Source organism: Ursus maritimus, unplaced genomic scaffold (genome assembly GCF_017311325.1).
Source record: "Ursus maritimus isolate PB19 unplaced genomic scaffold, ASM1731132v1 scaffold_15, whole genome shotgun sequence".
Lineage (NCBI taxonomy): Eukaryota > Metazoa > Chordata > Mammalia > Carnivora > Ursidae > Ursus > Ursus maritimus.
Window position 1 is genome coordinate 44552109 of NW_024423897.1, and position 19071 is coordinate 44571179.

General features: G+C 35.0%; 1 protein-coding gene across 2 annotated transcripts in view; it reads left to right on the forward strand.

Annotated features, from left to right (window-relative positions):
* The window catches only part of LOC103664871 (cadherin-10), a 110890-nt gene that overhangs the window by 44333 nt on the left and 47486 nt on the right, over positions 1-19071 (forward strand). For both annotated transcript variants that reach the window (XM_040630525.1, XM_040630526.1), the window contains exons 2-4: positions 15056-15350; positions 16864-16983; positions 17416-17583. In XM_040630525.1, the coding sequence (XP_040486459.1) occupies positions 15056-15350; positions 16864-16983; positions 17416-17583 (583 nt within the window). The remainder of the gene's footprint in view (positions 1-15055; positions 15351-16863; positions 16984-17415; positions 17584-19071) is intronic.

The window sequence follows — 19071 nt, forward strand, 5'->3', positions numbered from 1 at the left end:
CTCTCTTTCTTTTTTTTTCTTTAGATTTTATTTTCTTTTTTATTAGAGAGAGAGAGAAAACAAGTGGGGGGGGGGGAGAGGCAGAGGTAGAAGCAGACTCCCTGCNNAACAAGGAGCCCCATGTGGGGTTGATCCCAGGACCCCAAGATCATGACCTGAGCTGAACGCAGATGCTTAACCAACTTAAGCCACCCAGGTGCTGCTAGACTTCAGATTTCTTAACAGCAATAATACTAATAAGAAGATGATGGAGTAGTATATTTCATATTCTCAAGAAAAATACATGTACATTCAGTATTTGGATGTCACCTCAAAATCATATAGTAACAACAACAAAAAAGAGGGACACATACTAGAGACTGGAGAGGCAAATGATTCTGGTGAAGAAAGATCTGAGGACAGATGTAAAAAAAGTGAATCTCAAACAGCCCCTTTTGGAACATGGCAGGGGCTCTGGGAGATTGTCTTCAGAAAGATGAAAACTGTTTTAGCCTCAGCAGCTTGAGAGGAAATTCACACAGTTGTGGAAGAGTTTGTGGTCGAATTAAAGGAAAACACACACACAGAAAACTAAGGATTTTGGCAAATACTATATGTGAGGAAAAGAAAAAGTATGAGTGATAACAAAGATAATACATTGGAAAGTAAAATTAATCATCATGGGGCTAGAGGAATTGACCTCAAATCAATTGTGTTTAAAGAGTAGACTGTAATTATATTAGCAAAGAAAGGTTGAAACTAATGCATGGAAAAATACTCATAAAAGTAAAGAATGATCAGCAATATGATAATAGAAAAAAATACTAAAGATACAGAGAGATGGTGAGATCAAATTATAGGAAAAACAAGAAAATTATGAAATAGGGTTTGGTAGAAAGCATATTGATTATATTTGATTGATGTTGAGCTGCATATATAATGAATTTTCTTCAAATTACTATAATTCAAAATAACAGTAGAAGCAACTACATTAGTTTAAAAAGCACATAAAATGATCCCACTTGATAGAACAGTGTCTGGAAACCTAAAAAGAAGTCTCATGAATTCAGATGGTAAAAATGAACTAAATGTCAAAACAAAATGTAAAATTATACTGAAGGGCATCAATATGTCCTTAATGTATGGAGATAACAATATTTGAGGATAGGAAGTGTTCTTACGTTTAAGATTATACTCTCACCAATTTAGCCTAGAAATTGCAATCCCAATCTAATATTTAGCAAGGTTTTGTGTTTTTTGTTTTGTATTGTATTTTTAATAGAAAGGAACATGCTAATGCAAAAATATGTATAGTGAAGACCAAGAATCCCAAGACAATTTTTAAAAAGTGGATAATAAAGGGTACTTATTTAAACAGATATCAATCACTGTAAGTCTTCGGAAATTGAGTTGTGTTTTTAAGTACTTAGGCTATAATGGTGCCGATAGACAAATGGAACAAAATATCTGTGGTTATCTAGAAAAAAGAAATTTTTTTCGGTGAAGCATCAGCTCTATTGGTCATTTGTGCTTAGAAAAGTAGGGGCTTGGACACCTGAGGAGGGGCCTGGGGCCCTTCCCAGTCACTGCTAGTAAAGGGCCCAAAACCAAGCCAGCCAGCTCGCCCATGATGTTCAGCAGCAGGGGTGAGGCCCTAACTAGCAGCCCCGGCTGGGGCCTTGAGGGTCCAGTGTCCCACGTCTGGAAACGGGGGAAACCACGGGTCACCTGGGGTGAGCTGCACCAGAGGCCTCTACGCTGCTGCCTTGGCAGAGGGAGGGGCGAGTCATCCCTGTGTTCGGACTTCAGTCCGAGACTGAAGAGGGCCTGGCCCCTCATCGGCCCATCTCCGGGCCTGCCACTTGTCCGTAGGTGGACATGAGCCTTCTCGGGCTCCCCAGCTCTGCCTCCTGGGCCTCGCCATCCATGGTCCAGGAGAAGGGGAAGCCCAGGCGTCCATCAGGCCCTGCACCGGCCGGCGTGGCCTGACCATGTCCAGCTGCGCATGCTCAGCGGGGTTGTTGAGGTTGTACTTCTGCAGGAAGGTGAGCCGCAACCCCGTGCAGATCTGCAGCGAAGGAGCCAAGGCTTTCAGCCGGCAGGCGTTAACCCTCTGTAGCTTCATGTCCAGCATGCCCTCGGCGGGGCTCTTCTCGTTGGAGCAATGGTAAAAATAAATAAGTAAAAACATGCGTGTGGTTACGTAGAATCACTTTAGGTGATGGAGTTTGAATTAAAATCATTGGTGGAAATCTACTGTAAATCCTTATTAGAGAAAAACAGATCTGTTGCTAACACTGTGTACGCGTGCGTGCCGCACACACACACACACACACACACACACACAGAGCATTCAGATGGTAAAAGTGAGCTAAATGTCCAAAGAAAAGCTTTTAAAATATTTAAAGTAAAGAGACTGTATGAAGCCATATATATGACTTTGAGTTAGGAAAATATTTTTTGAGTAAGGTACAAGAAAAAATTGCCATAGAAGGAAGGACTGATAAATTTGACTACATTAAAATTAAACATTTTCCGGGACAAAAGAAACTATAATCAGTGTTAAAAGAAACAGACTAGAAGAAGACATTTGTGATGGCGTAAGAACAAATTACTAATATTCACATATATAAATAATTCTTACAGATTGAGAAGAATATGACACACTGTGCAAGAGACACAGAGGAAAAAAGATTAAGAATGCACAGGAGATAAACTGAATGGCCTATAAAACTTGTGAGGAAGTCTGTGTCATTCAAAGCAACAGCAAGTGCAAAAGCCTGAGGTAGAAATAAACTTAACATGGTAAAGAAACAGGAAGGTCAGGATGAGTTCAAGTGGAGAGGCTGTACTTCCATTTCAAGTGGAGAGGTTGTACTTCCATTAAAGGGAGAATGGAAAGAGATGAGATCAACATGACAGGCAGCCGCTCCGCCATCACGGATGTTGTGGATTAGGATGAGGTGGTTAGTGTTCTAAATGGAATGGGAAGACATTGCTGAATTTGGGGCAGAGTAGTGGTATGCATCAATCTGCATTTTTCAATAATCACTGGCTAGTGGGTGGAGAGTGGTAACCCCAAAAGGGTTGGAATAGAGGTGGGAGACGGTGTGGAAACGTCATGACAGGTTAAGGTGATTTTATTGGGATAGCAGGTGTGAAGGCAATGAGACGCGATTGGAGATAGATTTTGAAGTCAGAAAGGATTTGCTTATGGAATAAAAGAGTAGTTGGGAGGAAAATCAATGACCCCTAAATTTTTAGTTTGAACAACTGGCTTGATGATTACGCAGTTTACTAAAATGAGAAGAGTTGATTTGTGGGGAGGGTGGAAATGAAGCGTTCTGCTGAGGCCAAGCACTATTACTCAAACTGTAAACATATAAAATAATGGAAGAAAAAAGGTTCCTCGGAGTGGTGGCATGTGTGAGGATATAAGGAAAGGAGCGAAAGGACGGAGAAGCCTTCAATTGTATGAACTACAGTTTATTTTAATTATTTTTTTCTGCTTAAAGCAAAAAGGAACTGACATAAATTTGGCAAAATATTGACATTTATGGAATCCTGGCACTCACTTGTTTGGTTTATTATTCTCTATGCTTTTCTTTATATCCAGTTATGGTGGCATCCATTTTCTTTGAGAATTAGAGCCAGATTTGTAAGCCTGGAGTTGATGATGCATGAAGGGGTCAGATGGAAGGTGTGAAGAAATCAAAATAAAGTATGCTAACTTTGTATTGAAGTATAATAATCATTCAGAAAAATGTGCATATTAAAACTTCACAATTCTAAACAATACTCTAAACTTCTATCCCTCTTATTTATTTCTATTATGTTGTTGTCAATGTGCTCCATTTCTACATCCAAAGACATTACTATTATTACTTTGTAAATTCAGTAATCATTATATTTACCACATAATTACAGTTTTGGTGTTTTCATTCCCTTCAGAAATCTTATTTGAGATCATTTTCTTCCATCTTGAAAACTTTGGTTTTATATTCCTTTGACTGAATGCCCATTGGGATAAATACCCTTAGTTTTTTGTCTGAAAACATACTTATTTCACTTTCCTTATGAAGCCTATTTTTGCACAGTGTAGAATTTTAGGTTGCTATATTTTCTGTCAGTGCTTTAAGATGTCATTCCAATGTGTTTTGGCTTCCATCATTTCTATTGAGAAACCAGCAATCAGGATTAAAACTCCTGCTTTGAAGTTAATGCATCCTTTTTTTTTCCTCAGTACTTTTTCAGTTTTCTCTATGTTTTAATTTAAAAATGTGACTGCAATGGGATTAGTTTCCTTTTAGTTTTATTTGTCCCTTTGGAGTTTCTCAGATCTTACTGTACCTGTTGGTTAATATCTCATACCAGTTCTAAAAAATTCTTCCCCATTTTCCCTTCAAATATAATTTGTGCTCCATTCTCTCTTCTCTCTCTTTCTGGGAATCCAATTTCATGTGTGTTGCAACTTTTGATTTGATTTCACAAGCATCCAATGATCTTATCTATTTTTTCTCATACATTTTCTCTCTGCATTTCAGTTTCTATATACCTAACTCTAAGTTGGCAACCTCTTTTTACCTTCTAAAAGACTAATCTTGTGTTTTACTATACCCAATCTGTTTTTACCTTCTAAAAGACTAATCTTGTGTTTTACTATACCCAATCTGTTGTAAAAACTCTCTATTGATTTATGAAAGCCAGACATTGTATTTTTCATTTTAGAACGCTCTTTTGATTCTTTTTCATTTGCATTTTTCATGTTTTTCTATCTTTTCCTTTCATTTTCAAAGGTACATAATTACCTTTCAATTTTGTCTGCTAAATATGTTATTTGTAGTCTCTTTCTATTCTTTTACTCTTGCCTAAGCCATAGGATTTTGCCTTTTTGCAAATAGAATAACTTTTTATTCTTATTACATGTTATGTATAAAGAATTTAAAGTCTCCAGAATAGATTATTTTTCACTGGGAATTCTATGTTTATTGGATTATTTGATTATCATCTGTGATCACTAATTTTATGTATCAACTTGACTAAAAAATGATGCTCAGTTGTTTGGTCAAACACTAGTCTAGACATTTCTAGGAAAGTGATTTTTAAAATGCAATTAACCTTTATAATCAGCAAACTATAATTAGATCAAATTATTCTCCATGATATGGGCAGGCCTTATCCAATCAATTGAAGGCCTTAAGAGTAAAAAAATGAAGATTTTAAAAAGAAACTTAAAACTGTAACATAGAAATCTTGCCTGAGTTTCTAGCCTGCTGGTGTGACTGAAGATTACAACATCAACTCTGACCTACACTCTGAGATTGCTGTCCTTCCCTAGCGATGTTAGACTTTCTAGCTTTCAGATTCCCATGAGCCAATTCCTTATCATTCTCTCCCTGCATAGAAAAGATAAGATTGAAAGAAAGAGATTTACAGGTATAGATCTCTTGGTTCTGTTTTTTGGAGAAGCCTAACTAATACATTACCACAATTCAATCAGGGATTGAGGAAGATCAGGCTAGAATAGCCATTTGGTAAGACTGTGTCTACTACAGTTCTTTTTCCTTTTCTTTCTTTTTTTTTTTTAAGATTTTATTTATTTGACAGAGAGAGACAGCCAGCGAGAGAGGGAACACAAGCAGGGGGAGTGGGAGAGGAAGAAGCAGGCTCATAGCGGAGGAGCCTGATGTGGGACTCGATCCCAGAACCCTGGGATCACGCCCTGAGCCGAAGGCAGACACTTAACGACTGCACCACCCAGGCGCCCCTCTTTTTCCTTTTCTGAGAGGGTGAGCCCTTCAAGTAAGAGTGGTTCCTGTCTCTTCTGCCACAAAATTCCACAGGTCTACCCTTCAAAAATTAGTCATTTGCTTGAAGCTGCTTCAACAATTGACAGAAATCTCCAGGAGAATAAGCTGTGTTTTGCCAGTGAAGCTTTGCATGAAAAACAATGCATGTCCTGCTTTCTTTTCTCCCTGTTTAATCAAGCCTATACTTTTAGCCTGTTGAGGAACTGAGAATTACTGTCTGCCCCTAAATGAAAAACTCCTGCCTTTCCTCGGGTTCAATTTGACTTTCCCTGGGAGACCTTCACCTATTTGCTATTGTTTTTCCTTTCAAGTCTAAGAACCTCAAGTCTCTAGGAATGTGGACAACTATATTCTGGCTTTCAGAGGTTCTCAACCTGGACCTTTAGCCATCTAAAGACACATAATTCAACAAATGTCTTATGGGAAGGCATTTGAGGACCTTCATTTCTCCAATAACTTTACTCCATTATCACAGGAACTCTAAAATCTTTTCTGTTTTCTTCTTACCCCAAGATATCCTCTTTGGACAATCACAGATTTTTACCTCCAAGTCCAGCTCAGAATGGGCAAATTCCCACAGGGAAAAAGCAGCTGCCAGTCCCCAGTTCACTTTTCTACCATTCTGTCCTCCCAAGTTTTAGTCCATTCAGTTCTTGTTTACACGGCAACTTGACCTTGGCAATCTGTTTTCTTGGTAATTTAACTGGTTGTTCTATATGTTGTCAGTGGGAATATTGTCCTGCTAGTATTACCTAACTGCCTTATCCTACTTTTAAGATAAATTACAGATGTTTACAATGTCTTACCATACAGCTTCAGAGACAAATTCGGTTTTTGCATTTCCATCCCTGGTTCTTCACTGAAAAACTTAAATTTGTCTCCTGGTAATCTATGTATATATCTTACATGACTGATCCGATCTCATAGTTAGCAGGAATTTCTACTAGCTTACAGCTCCAATCTTTCTCAATATAAAGAATAAGATTTTCTTGACATGCACTTATAATGTGGAGTTTTCATTACTGACTTCTACTTCCATTGCACTCCATTCAGAATATTCAGCCTTTCCAAGAGAGTAGTACAAAATGAACTCTTTATTCCTCATGCCTGTGGCATTTGGTGCTGATGTTCATTTCCTTCCTCAAATAAATAATTATGTGTAATGTTCTGTGAAATGTTAAGAGTCCAAAAGAATAGAAACTTGGTTCTTATCCTCAAAGTAAATATATTTGTAGTCTATTTAGTTCCATAAATACTTATGTAAAAATAATAGTTGAAAATTTCTACAAATACACACAAATTATAATTGGAGCACAAAGGAAAAAGAGGTTAATTATCCTTACAAAGGAATTTGAAATGACTATGAGTCAAAGAAGTGGGGAAGGAAACAAGTTATGGAAGCATGATATTGTCTGGGAACTAGGTTTCGTCATTTGAAGAAAATGTAATGAACGGTCTTTCAATCAAGTGAGCAATATCCTTTCCTGAAGAGAACATCTATCCTGATTTCTCAAGTCCTTTTTCTGTGTGTGGAAAAACATAGAAAGTTGACCTAGAATAGGATTTTCTAACTTAGTGGTCTGTGACCATATTTCAGGGGATATTTATACTTTGATACTATGTATAACATTGTTTTTGTACTTTACACACACACACACACACACACACACACACACATACATTTATGTAATTTCTTTTATAAGATAGCGTTCATAGCCCTTTTTAGATTCTCATTTAAGCCACTGCTTCAAAAAATCCAATGCGTGTAAAGATCCAAACCCCTTTTCATTTTTCTTGACCGTAGTTCCTAGAGACAGCAGGCAGCTTCCTGGTCCTTCTCCTTTGGGCATCCAATCATATACTTGTTACTCTGTAGCTTTCAAGATGAAAGCACCTTTACAAGTCTTAGAAACCCAACAGCTTCAAATATTGCCACTGTAGCAAAATCTCCAAAATTTCTAAGTCCTAAAATATCACACTTAGAATTCTCATCATTTCCTTCGATTTACATGAGTTCAATCCAGTTGAAGAAATGCATATTTAAATAAATTTCTTCGATGAATAGCTATCCCTAACCCTTTCCTTCCTTTTACACCTCCTATTTTCAGAGGAGGGAGGAAGGGTTCTCAGCTGCCCATGTAGCCCATAGAAAAGAAGTGATCGTCCTTTATTAATTCTTCTCTAATTTCTCTTCACCTTATTGATTGAAAATGAAAAATCTCTTAGTTTTAATTATTTTGCATTTCCTTAACAACTATTTAGACTTGTATTTACATATATTCCTACATTATAAATATAAGATGCTTAAGAAGACTTCTCCAAGTTTCAGAGAAAAATGAGGTGTAAAATGTCCGTTGTCATTTTCACACCACAAGGGGATACTTTGCATAATTTAGTGATTTTCAAAACTGTAGGAAGGAAGATGCCAGGCTTCTAAAGGAATATGAACCTCCTCTGAAATATTTCCCCAATAACTCTCTTTAGAAAGGATAAGCTAATACATCAGAAAGAATATGACTACTGTGTATTATACATATCATTTAAAGTCTTAAAGCAGATAATATCCTGTAAAACTATGTCTATGGAGAACTTACATAAATCCCTTCAGTGTAATGTTGATATTTTTACCATACTAGCAAAGCAATGCACCCAAGTGGAAACACTTCAAGATGTGAGTTAGCAGCAGTTCTAACTGATGCCTTCTTGAATTTTACAACACTCTCTGCAAAGAAATCTGACCTGTTGCAGGGTCTCAAGTAATTTCTGATGGTTTCAAAGAGTGCCCCCAAACTACGGGATGATTCCAGATTAGACAACCAGTTAGTTGGTCCATAAGTAAAAATAACAAAGCAACAACAGCAGCAACCCCACACAACTTTCAACAGGCTGTACTCTTGGAAGACCAAATGGAAAAAGAAATCTCTAGTTATTGAATCTAGACCCCAATGGGGATTTTCCTCTTGGAGGACATTCTCTAAAGAACCCTCTCAAATGTGGAAAATAAACCACTCTTTTTTTTTTTTTTTTACCAGACCCAAAGATAAGCAGACATCATTATCCATCCATCATTTAATCCTCCTATGCTTGCCTCTGGTCCCAGAATAAGATTGGTCAGAAAGGTATTTACCAATCTAAATCATATATTTGGGGTATTTTAAAATGATCATAATTGTTTTTACAATCCATTTCATTGATACGTTTAATTTCTCCTTTCCACTTCTATTTTTTTTTTAAAGATTTTATTTATTTATTTGACAGAGAGAGACAGCCAGCGAGAGAGGGAACACAAGCAGGGGGAGTGGGAGAGGAAGAAGCAGGCTCCTAGCAGAGGAGCCTGACATGGGGCTCGATCCCAGAACGCCGGGATCACGCCCTGCGGCCGAAGGCAGACGCTTAACTGCTGTGCCACCCAGGCACCCCTCCACTTCTATTTTTGAAAGAAAAATCATTTCACTGGGATTCATAAAAATTGGCTATATTTTTCTGCATCATTAATATTAAAATAATGCCCAGTCTCAATCTGCAAGCTTCACATCCTCCAGTTCAAGATTTGCCACTCCTCTCCCCTTTTCTTACCCATTCTCAACAAAATGAGTAACTATGTATTTATTTCTCACCAGACTGTGTTTACTTGCTTTAACATGCTTTCAGCTGTTTTCTGATGCTAGCCCATCTTTATTACTATTTTTTTATTGGATACAGATTTGAAGTATTTGATTCGATGTCTTATTTTCCATTTGATATTATATTACTCACAAGAGCAATTAGAGCAAAATGCTAATGATGATGATGCCAGAATAGCACAGCATATTTGCCACATTCTGGATTCTTTTAAACAAATATAGAATATATTGGCTGTTTGAAAGAACAACAGGCATAAAATTATCACTGTACATTAGAAAATCCATTCAATAGTTTCTGATATGTTTAAGTTAATGCACACACACACGAGAAATTGTTAAACTCCTAGTGAATGTCATAGACCTTGTGACTTACTTATCAAAACTTATCCTTCAAAGAGATAGTCTAGGGGCACCTGGGTGGTTCAGTTGGCATTGTCTGTCTTCAGCTCAGGTCGTGATCCCAGGGTCCTGGGAACGAGCCCCGCCTTGGGCTCCCTGCTCAGTGGGGAGTCTGCTTCTCCCTCTCTCTCTGCCCCTCACCCCTGCTCCTGCTCTTCTTTGTCTCTCTCAAATGAATAAAAACAATCTTAAAAAAAGGCCTAGTCTAACTGTTATGAATATAATTCTAATATAATTTTATAAACATAATTCAAATTTTCTCTGCTGCCTTTTTCCAGTTTTTGAAATGGAACCAAGTACCAACAGTTACCAGTATTCAGAAAGGTATCAATATTCTGAATGAGAAAGAGTCTCACACAGCAGTATAGATTGCTCTGAACTAGTAGCGATCAGAGTTGTCTTGGCAGTACTGACGATAGGGTTTTTCACTTTTTAAAACTTGTTCTTCATTTCCTTCGGCCAAGGGTGAAAATATAAGGTAAAATCTTTTATCAGTTATTCTTTTGGTAATAAATTATTTAAATTCCCTGTACTTTATAGATAGATACTTTGATTGCTTTTTTAAAAATAATATTTCTTTACTTAATGTGAGGAACTGAAAAATAAAAGTGAACTGATATTAAGAGATAAAGATTCCACCAACATAGCTGCTGTCCTGAGGTGTAACTTTTAATTTAACTTCTGTGTCATAAAAAGACAAAAAAACAAACAACAACAACAACAACAAAAAAAACCCCACAAAAAACCAACTGATCATATCTCAGTTTCTTCCTCTTAAAAAAAAAAAAAAAAAGGTGTCCTTAAACTAGATAAGCTGAGAGACCCCTTTTAGGTTACAAACTTTGTTTTAGACAAATCTTAAGATGACACTTTACATGAAACGTAAAATTATCAGAAACCTGCCACATTTAAAATTAACAGGCTTTCGTTAAATAATCTGTGGTTAGAGTATTTCTTTAAAATCAATGGATTGTTTAGTTTTAATTATTAAGCAAGCTATTCAATACAAGCAAATGGGTTATATAATTAACCAGATCTAAATAGAAAAGTTAAATAATAGGAAAATGACTTTTAAATGTGCAGCACAAGACCAGTTGTTCTATTTTCATTAATTGTCATGTATCTTGCCATGTCCTTTATCTGCTTGTGAATTTACAAGGAACACAGTAGGTTGTGAATTTTTAATAGGCTTTCCTCAAGGAAAGAAAAGGTCAGTATTAACATAAAATTCTTCTTAAAGATTTGTGGCACAAATGTTTCACACAGGAGAACAGGTGTTACTGAGGAACTAAAGCCACAATAATCTGACATTTTTTTCTATGTTTAAAGAAAACTTAATGTCTCACATAATAAAATAGCACAAGGTCAAATCAATATGAAGGTTATTTCAAAGTGGACGCTGTAAGTTATTTGGCACGTGATCTGTAATTGTATTTCTCGGTGACATGAACAACTGATTTTGTTCAATCAAATATTTAATAAATCCAAGTATTGATACCTAACATCCAAATAAAAAAAGAGAAGAGTAATGAGAAAGCTAATGCTGTAAGGGCTAACTAACCCTGGTCTGATCTTTATTTAGTAAATGAGTCAGAATGTGAAATAAAATTTTATCATACACACAAGGAGTGAGGAACAGAGACATTATACCAGGATAAGGATAGGAAAAATATACAAAAGAAGAGATAGTTAAGATAATAAAGAACAACTTAAAGAGAAGAGAGGACACTTAAGCAGGAGACTATAATTCGAGAATTTTGTCCACTGGTCTCTTCTGTAACTGTTGAAAAATCAGTAACATCAGTATACTTGCTATGATATGAGTTAGCTCTTGTCTTGTGAGGGTTTCAGCCATGGTTTCAAGGTCTCTGGGGATCTAGAAATACATCTCTCTGCCTTACAGTGAATATCTGTTGCAGTTTCTTTACTTGTCCAGTTCCGAAACATGTTTATTTAAATCATACTTCAATAAACACAGGCCAATAGTAGGCCCCCAAATGTGATCATTTGGGCCCCTTATTCTAATATTAGTGTTCTGTAAGATAAGAAGTTACTTTTTTTTTTTTTTTAATTTTACGCAAGCTCTCATGGTTTAAGAAAAATGCATTATAAGTCTGGCTTCTTAAGACCAAGACTTATAAACGCATAGGTCTAATTTGTTTCTCTTAATTATAAGGAAGTAGAAATCCTTTCATAGTTGTGTATAACACCCAGTGCTCATCACAACACGTGCCCTCCTTAATACTCATTTCTGATTCCCCAAATTACAGTCCAGCTTTTAACCCTCATCTCTCTGATTTCATTCTACCATGTTCAATTTTCTTTTTTTGTTAAATAATATTTTTTTATTATATTAGTCACCATACAGTACATCCCTAGTTTTTGATGTAAAGTTCCATGATTCTAATCCAATGGAGAATTCTGCAGTATGGGGTCCAATTACAAAATGTAATGTTTTCTTTCTGTCGTGTAAGTGCAGATAAAAATCCTGCTGTGATTCATATTCCAAAACAGAACTTTATAATAATTAAGATCTCACCATTCTAACAATTTTTTTTCAAGTCTAACTGATTAGAATAGCAGAACTGGTCTTAATGATTCCCATCTTGCTATATATTCTTCCACACTCCAAATCTACATTCTGTATTCATCTAGTGTTTTGTACAATTGGTAAAATGCAAAAAAATTCCCAAGTTTAAACCTCTACTCATTCTTTATCTGGTAGTTTAAGTGTTATATGCTGTAGGAAAGCCTCACATATTGCTGTGGGCTAGTTTTGGAGATGTCCTGTGAATTTATATGACACACAGCGTTTGAATTTTCCGTAGCACTGGAATGGAATTGTTGATTTACTTTTAGAAGTACTTGATTCTTATGAGAGTAAACAAATATTTCTCAATTAAATTTGTTTAGTGACTAGACAATAAAAGTCACAATTGTTTACTGCAAAGCACAATTATCTGATCAAATGATTGATAATATCAATAATCTTTTCTTGAATTATTTTGATTCCCAGACAGAATAAGAAATATGCAATGCTTATATCTGCCATTTTGGAAAATTGCCACAGTTGCACATTCATGTAATTGGAAAGTTTCCTGGCAACTATGTGTATTTTCAATTACTAAAAAGCATCAATCTTGTGACTTTTTGAGAGTGGTTCCCTGGACAACACCATCATATGTTACTTCTGAGAGCTTTTTAGCTAAAAGCACATAGTTCTTGAGTTTCTCAACCTTACCTTGTTGTTTATGAATAGCTAAAAATGCAGCGAAAAGCTATTTGTTACCTGACTTCTCTTTTTCTTTAAAGTACGTATCCATTTGGAGTTTTTTCCCCATTATATCTGTAATAATGGGTTATTTGTCCAGAAATCAAAAAAGCTGAGTTTCATCCAAATTTGATGGCTTAATGCTAATTATTAAAAACCACTAACTAAAGAGTAGATTGCTTTTATAGAACCAACAATAACCAGTAATACAACATATTAGTCATGGGTGTGTTTCTAATATATATTTATTTTAAACAGTTTCATGTTTATATAAAAATGTTTTGCAGCCAAGTTCATTGACGTAAGCTCCAAAAAAGAAAAACTTTCAAATAAAGAAATAAAATTCTACTTTAAATAGAGAGTAATCAGTCTGATATTTCTATATGCAATTAGATGAAAGTGTCTGTTGATGTAAATAATCTAAAGCAAAATACCAAACCTTATTTAGATAAATATCTAATTCTGTAATTTTTTGCATAATTGAAGGATATTGTCTCCAATTTTTAATTTTCTAGGTTATACATCAGTGTGTTTATGCTGATTTATGACTACATTTTACATGAATTCTTAAAAAAATGTTTGCCATGATGTCTAACTTATAATACATGCCTTATAGAAGTGAGAAAATCTACACGTTGTTTTCGTATTTCTTATCTGATTAAAAAAAATAAAAATTTTAAAACTATAATCTCTTATTCCAAATTATCAAACTATGATCCCAGCATAGAAAATGTTTATTGGTTGGATGGCACAATGAAAGAAAAACCTAACAGTCTTCGTATTTTACAAAGCCGTGCTCTGCACCCCCCACACCTAAACCCCATCATTCAGGGTAAGAATTCCATGGAGAGCAGGAGATATTCACAGCTGGGACCTACACAGCAATTTCCAGATCATACTTAAGGTATTTGGGACCCATTATTCCCTGTCCAGACATCCCGGAGCTTGCTTCTCGGTCCAAGGAGTCTCCCTCCTTCAGGTCAGTCACCCACAGGCCAGTCTTACCCACTGTTACATGCATCCTTAACCCTGGGGGCAGTCACAGTGGGCATCTGTTAAAATACAACATAGATGGGATTTGCCCATGAAGACATGGAATCCTGGGTAGCATTTGCATTGGTATGGGTGACACACTGGACTGAGATGTCCACATGAATGCCTGCAAAGCTCTTTGACATGACAAGTGAATTCTGGAAGATTAGTGTTGTCGGCATAGGCCAAGGGTAAGAAACAGACATGCTTTGTAATGCCTTTTTCCTGCACAAAACTTGTTTGACGTTATTAAGAAGATAAATTTGACAAGGTAGGAACCTATATAGAGCATACTTTATTGTGTAATTTATTAACTTGATTTATTAATTTTAAAATATAGACACCTATTTGTACTCTTTCCCTGAGTCTCAAAAATATCTGTGGGGCAATCTTTGTGTGTGTGTGTACATTTGTGAACCAAAAAATAATACATAGTGTTTCTAACATAGGAGCTATGTCTCTTACAACTTCGCCTGTCTTATAGTTAAGACATCACTAATTCTCCAGTGGAAATGCAATAACAAATAATAAGTTTATAAGAATTTCCTCAAAATGTGGGAGTAAAAGAATTTTCCACCCACAGAAATAGATGAGAGCAGTAATGTTTACACAAGCATGTCAAGACTGATGACATATGTCTTTGTCAGGAGTTAATTGCCTATGAAAATGGTTATTTACTAAGCAAAGCAAAGAGGGGAACTATGTTTGGTTTATTTTTATTACTTTTTTCCATTTAGAGTAAAATCACACTGGTATGTGAAAGGCTAGTCTTATTGTTTAAAATATATAGATGAGTGTGTTCATACTTATTCAACTCTCATTTCAGGAACTAAGATAACTGACCCCATTATTCAGTGATGGGACGTGAGAGACTTTGAATTCTTTCAGCATTATGTACCTTTAGACATTATCATGGATGTGCTCTTTTTTATTTCCCCTAGCTTCATTCAGACCAAGATAAAGGAGATGGATCACTCAAATATATTTTATCTGGAGACGGAGCAGGTACTCTTTTTATTATTGATGAAAAAACAGGTGACATTCATGCCACAAGAAGAATTGATAGGGAAGAAAAGGCCTTTTATACTCTGCGTGCACAAGCTATTAACAGAAGAACTTTGAGACCAGTGGAACCAGAGTCTGAGTTTGTGATCAAAATCCATGATATCAATGACAATGAGCCAACGTTCCCAGAAGAAATTTATACAGCTAGTGTTCCAGAAATGTCCGTTGTAGGTAAGTTCATTTATAAGAGTTATCATGGTATGCAAAAAGTATAAAAAATAATTATCAAGAAACTCTTAAGATACTAAGATCAGTGAATTGACATCTTCTTTGATTCCCTCCTAAGAATAATTTCCTCATGTTGAAAATGAGTCAGAAAAAAAAAAAGATTAATCATTTCTTACATGCTGTGGATTTGTAAATCTTTACAAATAAGTAGAGACTTCCCTCAAAAACCTAAGAAAATATCATTGAACTTCAGTAGAAAACTGTGAAAACATAGTGTCTTTGTCACACAGATTTGTATAACTGCTGAGTAAAATTCTGACCCCAAATATATTAAAAGCACATTCAGAACACTACAGATGTAGTCTTTGCATACATACTGTAGTTATAATTTGTCTAACAACTTTGTCTGGATTGTCTAGATAATACAAAAGGCGAAATTGTTTAGATTATCTGAGACTTTCAAATTAAGTATTTTAAAATATCTTTTAATTATATCATTATATGTAAAGCTCTGCTGGTATAAATCTGTTATTCAAATAAACCAGTTGAAATTCCACAATCACATACTGATACAGAATTAAAAGTTTAGTGTGTAGAACCTGTAAGACAGAAGGCATGAAAAAGCTGTAAGTAGAACATTCAAGATAATGGAATTTCCTTTTTCACTGGAAATAAATGAAAGTTGTATTTGTAAGCAAAGAAAGTTCAGACTGCTTTATTTTTTTTTTTATTAAATAGAGAATGACAAGAAATAAATATCAGGAAACAATGGTAACATTTTTTTGGAGATACATATTTAGACTTAGTAGAATAGATTTATTTCTCAAATGTGGGAGAAGTCATATAAACCAATGAAATAATTCTGATACTTTTAACAGTTGTAACAGCACATTTTCAACTCTGCATTTCTCAAAAGCATTGTTCTGGGATTATTATTTAATATTTACTCACTAAATCCCAAGGACTTTGGCAATTGCTTCATTATAAAGCCCTTTTATATTTCTTGAACTTTATTAAATAGCTTTTAATAGTTCATGGAACTTGGGATCATCTTGGATTGTTTCTAAATTTAGAATTTAATCTATTCATAAAATTGTATTCTAGAGCAGATGTTAATTATTTTTATAGTTAATTAGTGGAGAGAAGGAAAGAGGAGCACACCTACTCCTTTGTGATCAGATATGCCCTTTACACTAAACAAATCTATTATGTGAAAATGAATTTGAGTATCAGACCTTGGCATTTGTAAAGTAACTGCATTTATTATAATCGGATACATTGTAGCATTATCCATGCATGCATGAAAATATACCTGTTGGCTAAATAAATATGTAGCTGAATTCACAGTTTTCCTGTAATAACACCATGAATACGATTTCCATGTCAGTTATATATAAATATTTCTTTAAGAGGTCATTATTAAAGCCAAAAAATCATTCAAGTCTTCCATGAAAACCAGTGCTTTTGCTCCTCCTTCTGGTACTGTGCAGAACTAAGCTGAATTTGGATACTTCAGGTACTTCCGTGGTGCAAGTCACAGCTACAGATGCCGATGACCCTTCCTATGGAAACAGTGCCAGAGTTATTTACAGCATACTTCAAGGGCAGCCATATTTCTCTGTGGAGCCTGAAACAGGTCAGGAATCATGAATCGGTGTTTGTTAATTTAAGTCTTTATGATCTCTAAAAGTAGAAAAAAGGTGGGAAAATAAGAACAAAACATCAACAGTCATACTTACAGAAGAGTAATGATGCCACACTTAAAGATTAAAGAATTCAAAGTTGGATGATTGAGTGAGCTGATGGAAATATAACTGTTTTTATGATTTTTTTTTACCTATGGGTTTAAGTCACTATATAGAACGAATGGCCTTCTTTAAGTAATAGAAAAACTACACAAATGGTAAAATATGTACATTGAATCACTTTTGCAATTTCTAGACAATAAAATTAATAGCAAAAACATACTTTGTCTTTCCAAAATCACTAGATGTATAATTTGTGGTCTTAGGCAATTACTAGTTGAGATTTTCACAAGGATAACATAAGTTTTCGTGTTTTCTTCAAGGTATCATCAGGACTGCTTTACCAAACATGAACAGAGAAAACAGGGAGCAATATCAAGTGGTAATCCAGGCCAAAGACATGGGCGGCCAGATGGGAGGCTTATCAGGGACCACCACGGTGAACATCACACTGACAGATGTAAATGACAATCCACCTCGCTTCCCCCAGAGTAAGCTGCCTTTCATGGTCTTTCCACAGGGCAAAAGCTTTGCACTGAAAAGAGAAAAGTAAAAAAACAGTTGTCAATCATTTAATTTTAAAAACATTGAAAATGTGCTACAAACATAAAGAAAAGGTACATATGCTGATGAATTCACTGTTACTAAAATATAAAAATTAAATATTTCAGACATATTTCATTTAGAAGCAGGGGATCTGTGGTCATAAAACCTGCATTTATGACTGTAATCCAAGAAGTATTTCTTTTAGTTAGCAAAAGGAAATCATGTTTTATTGGGAAACAAAGCCATACTTCTATAATGAATGTGTTTTTTTCCACTTAGAATTTAATAAGGAGGATCCTAACCTGAGGGCAAAATTTTTCAATAAAATATCTAATTTGTCATAATATGAGGACTTAGCCAGAAAGGACCATATAGGCCAGAACCTAACAAACTAATCAGACTTGCATTTAATATCACTGGGTCAGACTTGTAGTTACTCTTTCTGTGTTTGGCATGGTATTCATACTAAGACATATTTTTTATACTAAAACATTTTGTATTCCTGACCTATTTAGTTATAAAACACTAAATGTATTTAGTGTTACTGTTTTCCATTTAGATCTATTTTTGTTATAAAATGAGCCCCTCAAATTCTCAAAACAGATCAACAATAGGTTAAGAACCATTAGCTTCTGACCATATAATACATGTATTTATTCTCCCTTTTTCTACAAAATCAGTAGACACACAACTAGAGAGAGTGATGTTAGATCTCAGTGGACACTCCCAAGAATCAGACAATTTCCTGCTAACCTGAAATATCTATACTTCAAGATGGAATTTTGTGTTGTTAGAAATGTGGCATAATATGCAGCTATGGTAGGATCCGTGTCCTTAAGTTTTAGCATTTGCTGTGTATTAACTTCTAAATTGATCCCCTAATTTTAGATTGGTTTTAGCTTTAATACTTTTGTGATATCATATTAAAATGTAGCTTTTTGTGATATTCATATTTTTATGCTAAAGACTGCAATGAAGAAGGAATTAGGGTTTAAGAATTCATTGTGTTATTTTACTGTTTAAAAGCATTTGACCTCTTTTCTATGCTATTTTGATCTAAATGATTATTAATAATAGTGTATGATTTGAATTGAATTGTTTAAAATCGTGTGTGTAGAGAAGTTACAAAATTCACATAGAATTTTTTTTGAGCAGACTTTTGCTTATTATTTGTGATGATCCTTTTGTTACATATTAAGTTATATGCCCATTAGGTCTGCTGTTGTGGTATTTGGCCCAAAACACAAAGAAAAAAGTATTCATTTATATAATTTCAAATAATCAGATTGCAGCTCCAGATTACCTGTAGCATGGGCATGGAAAAGAAAACAAATAATAATCCCTAACAGTTCTTTTAGAATTAATCTGAAGACATGCCTAGCTGCATTAAAATTCAAATTTCACACGTTGTATATATTTCTGACCACCTCTTA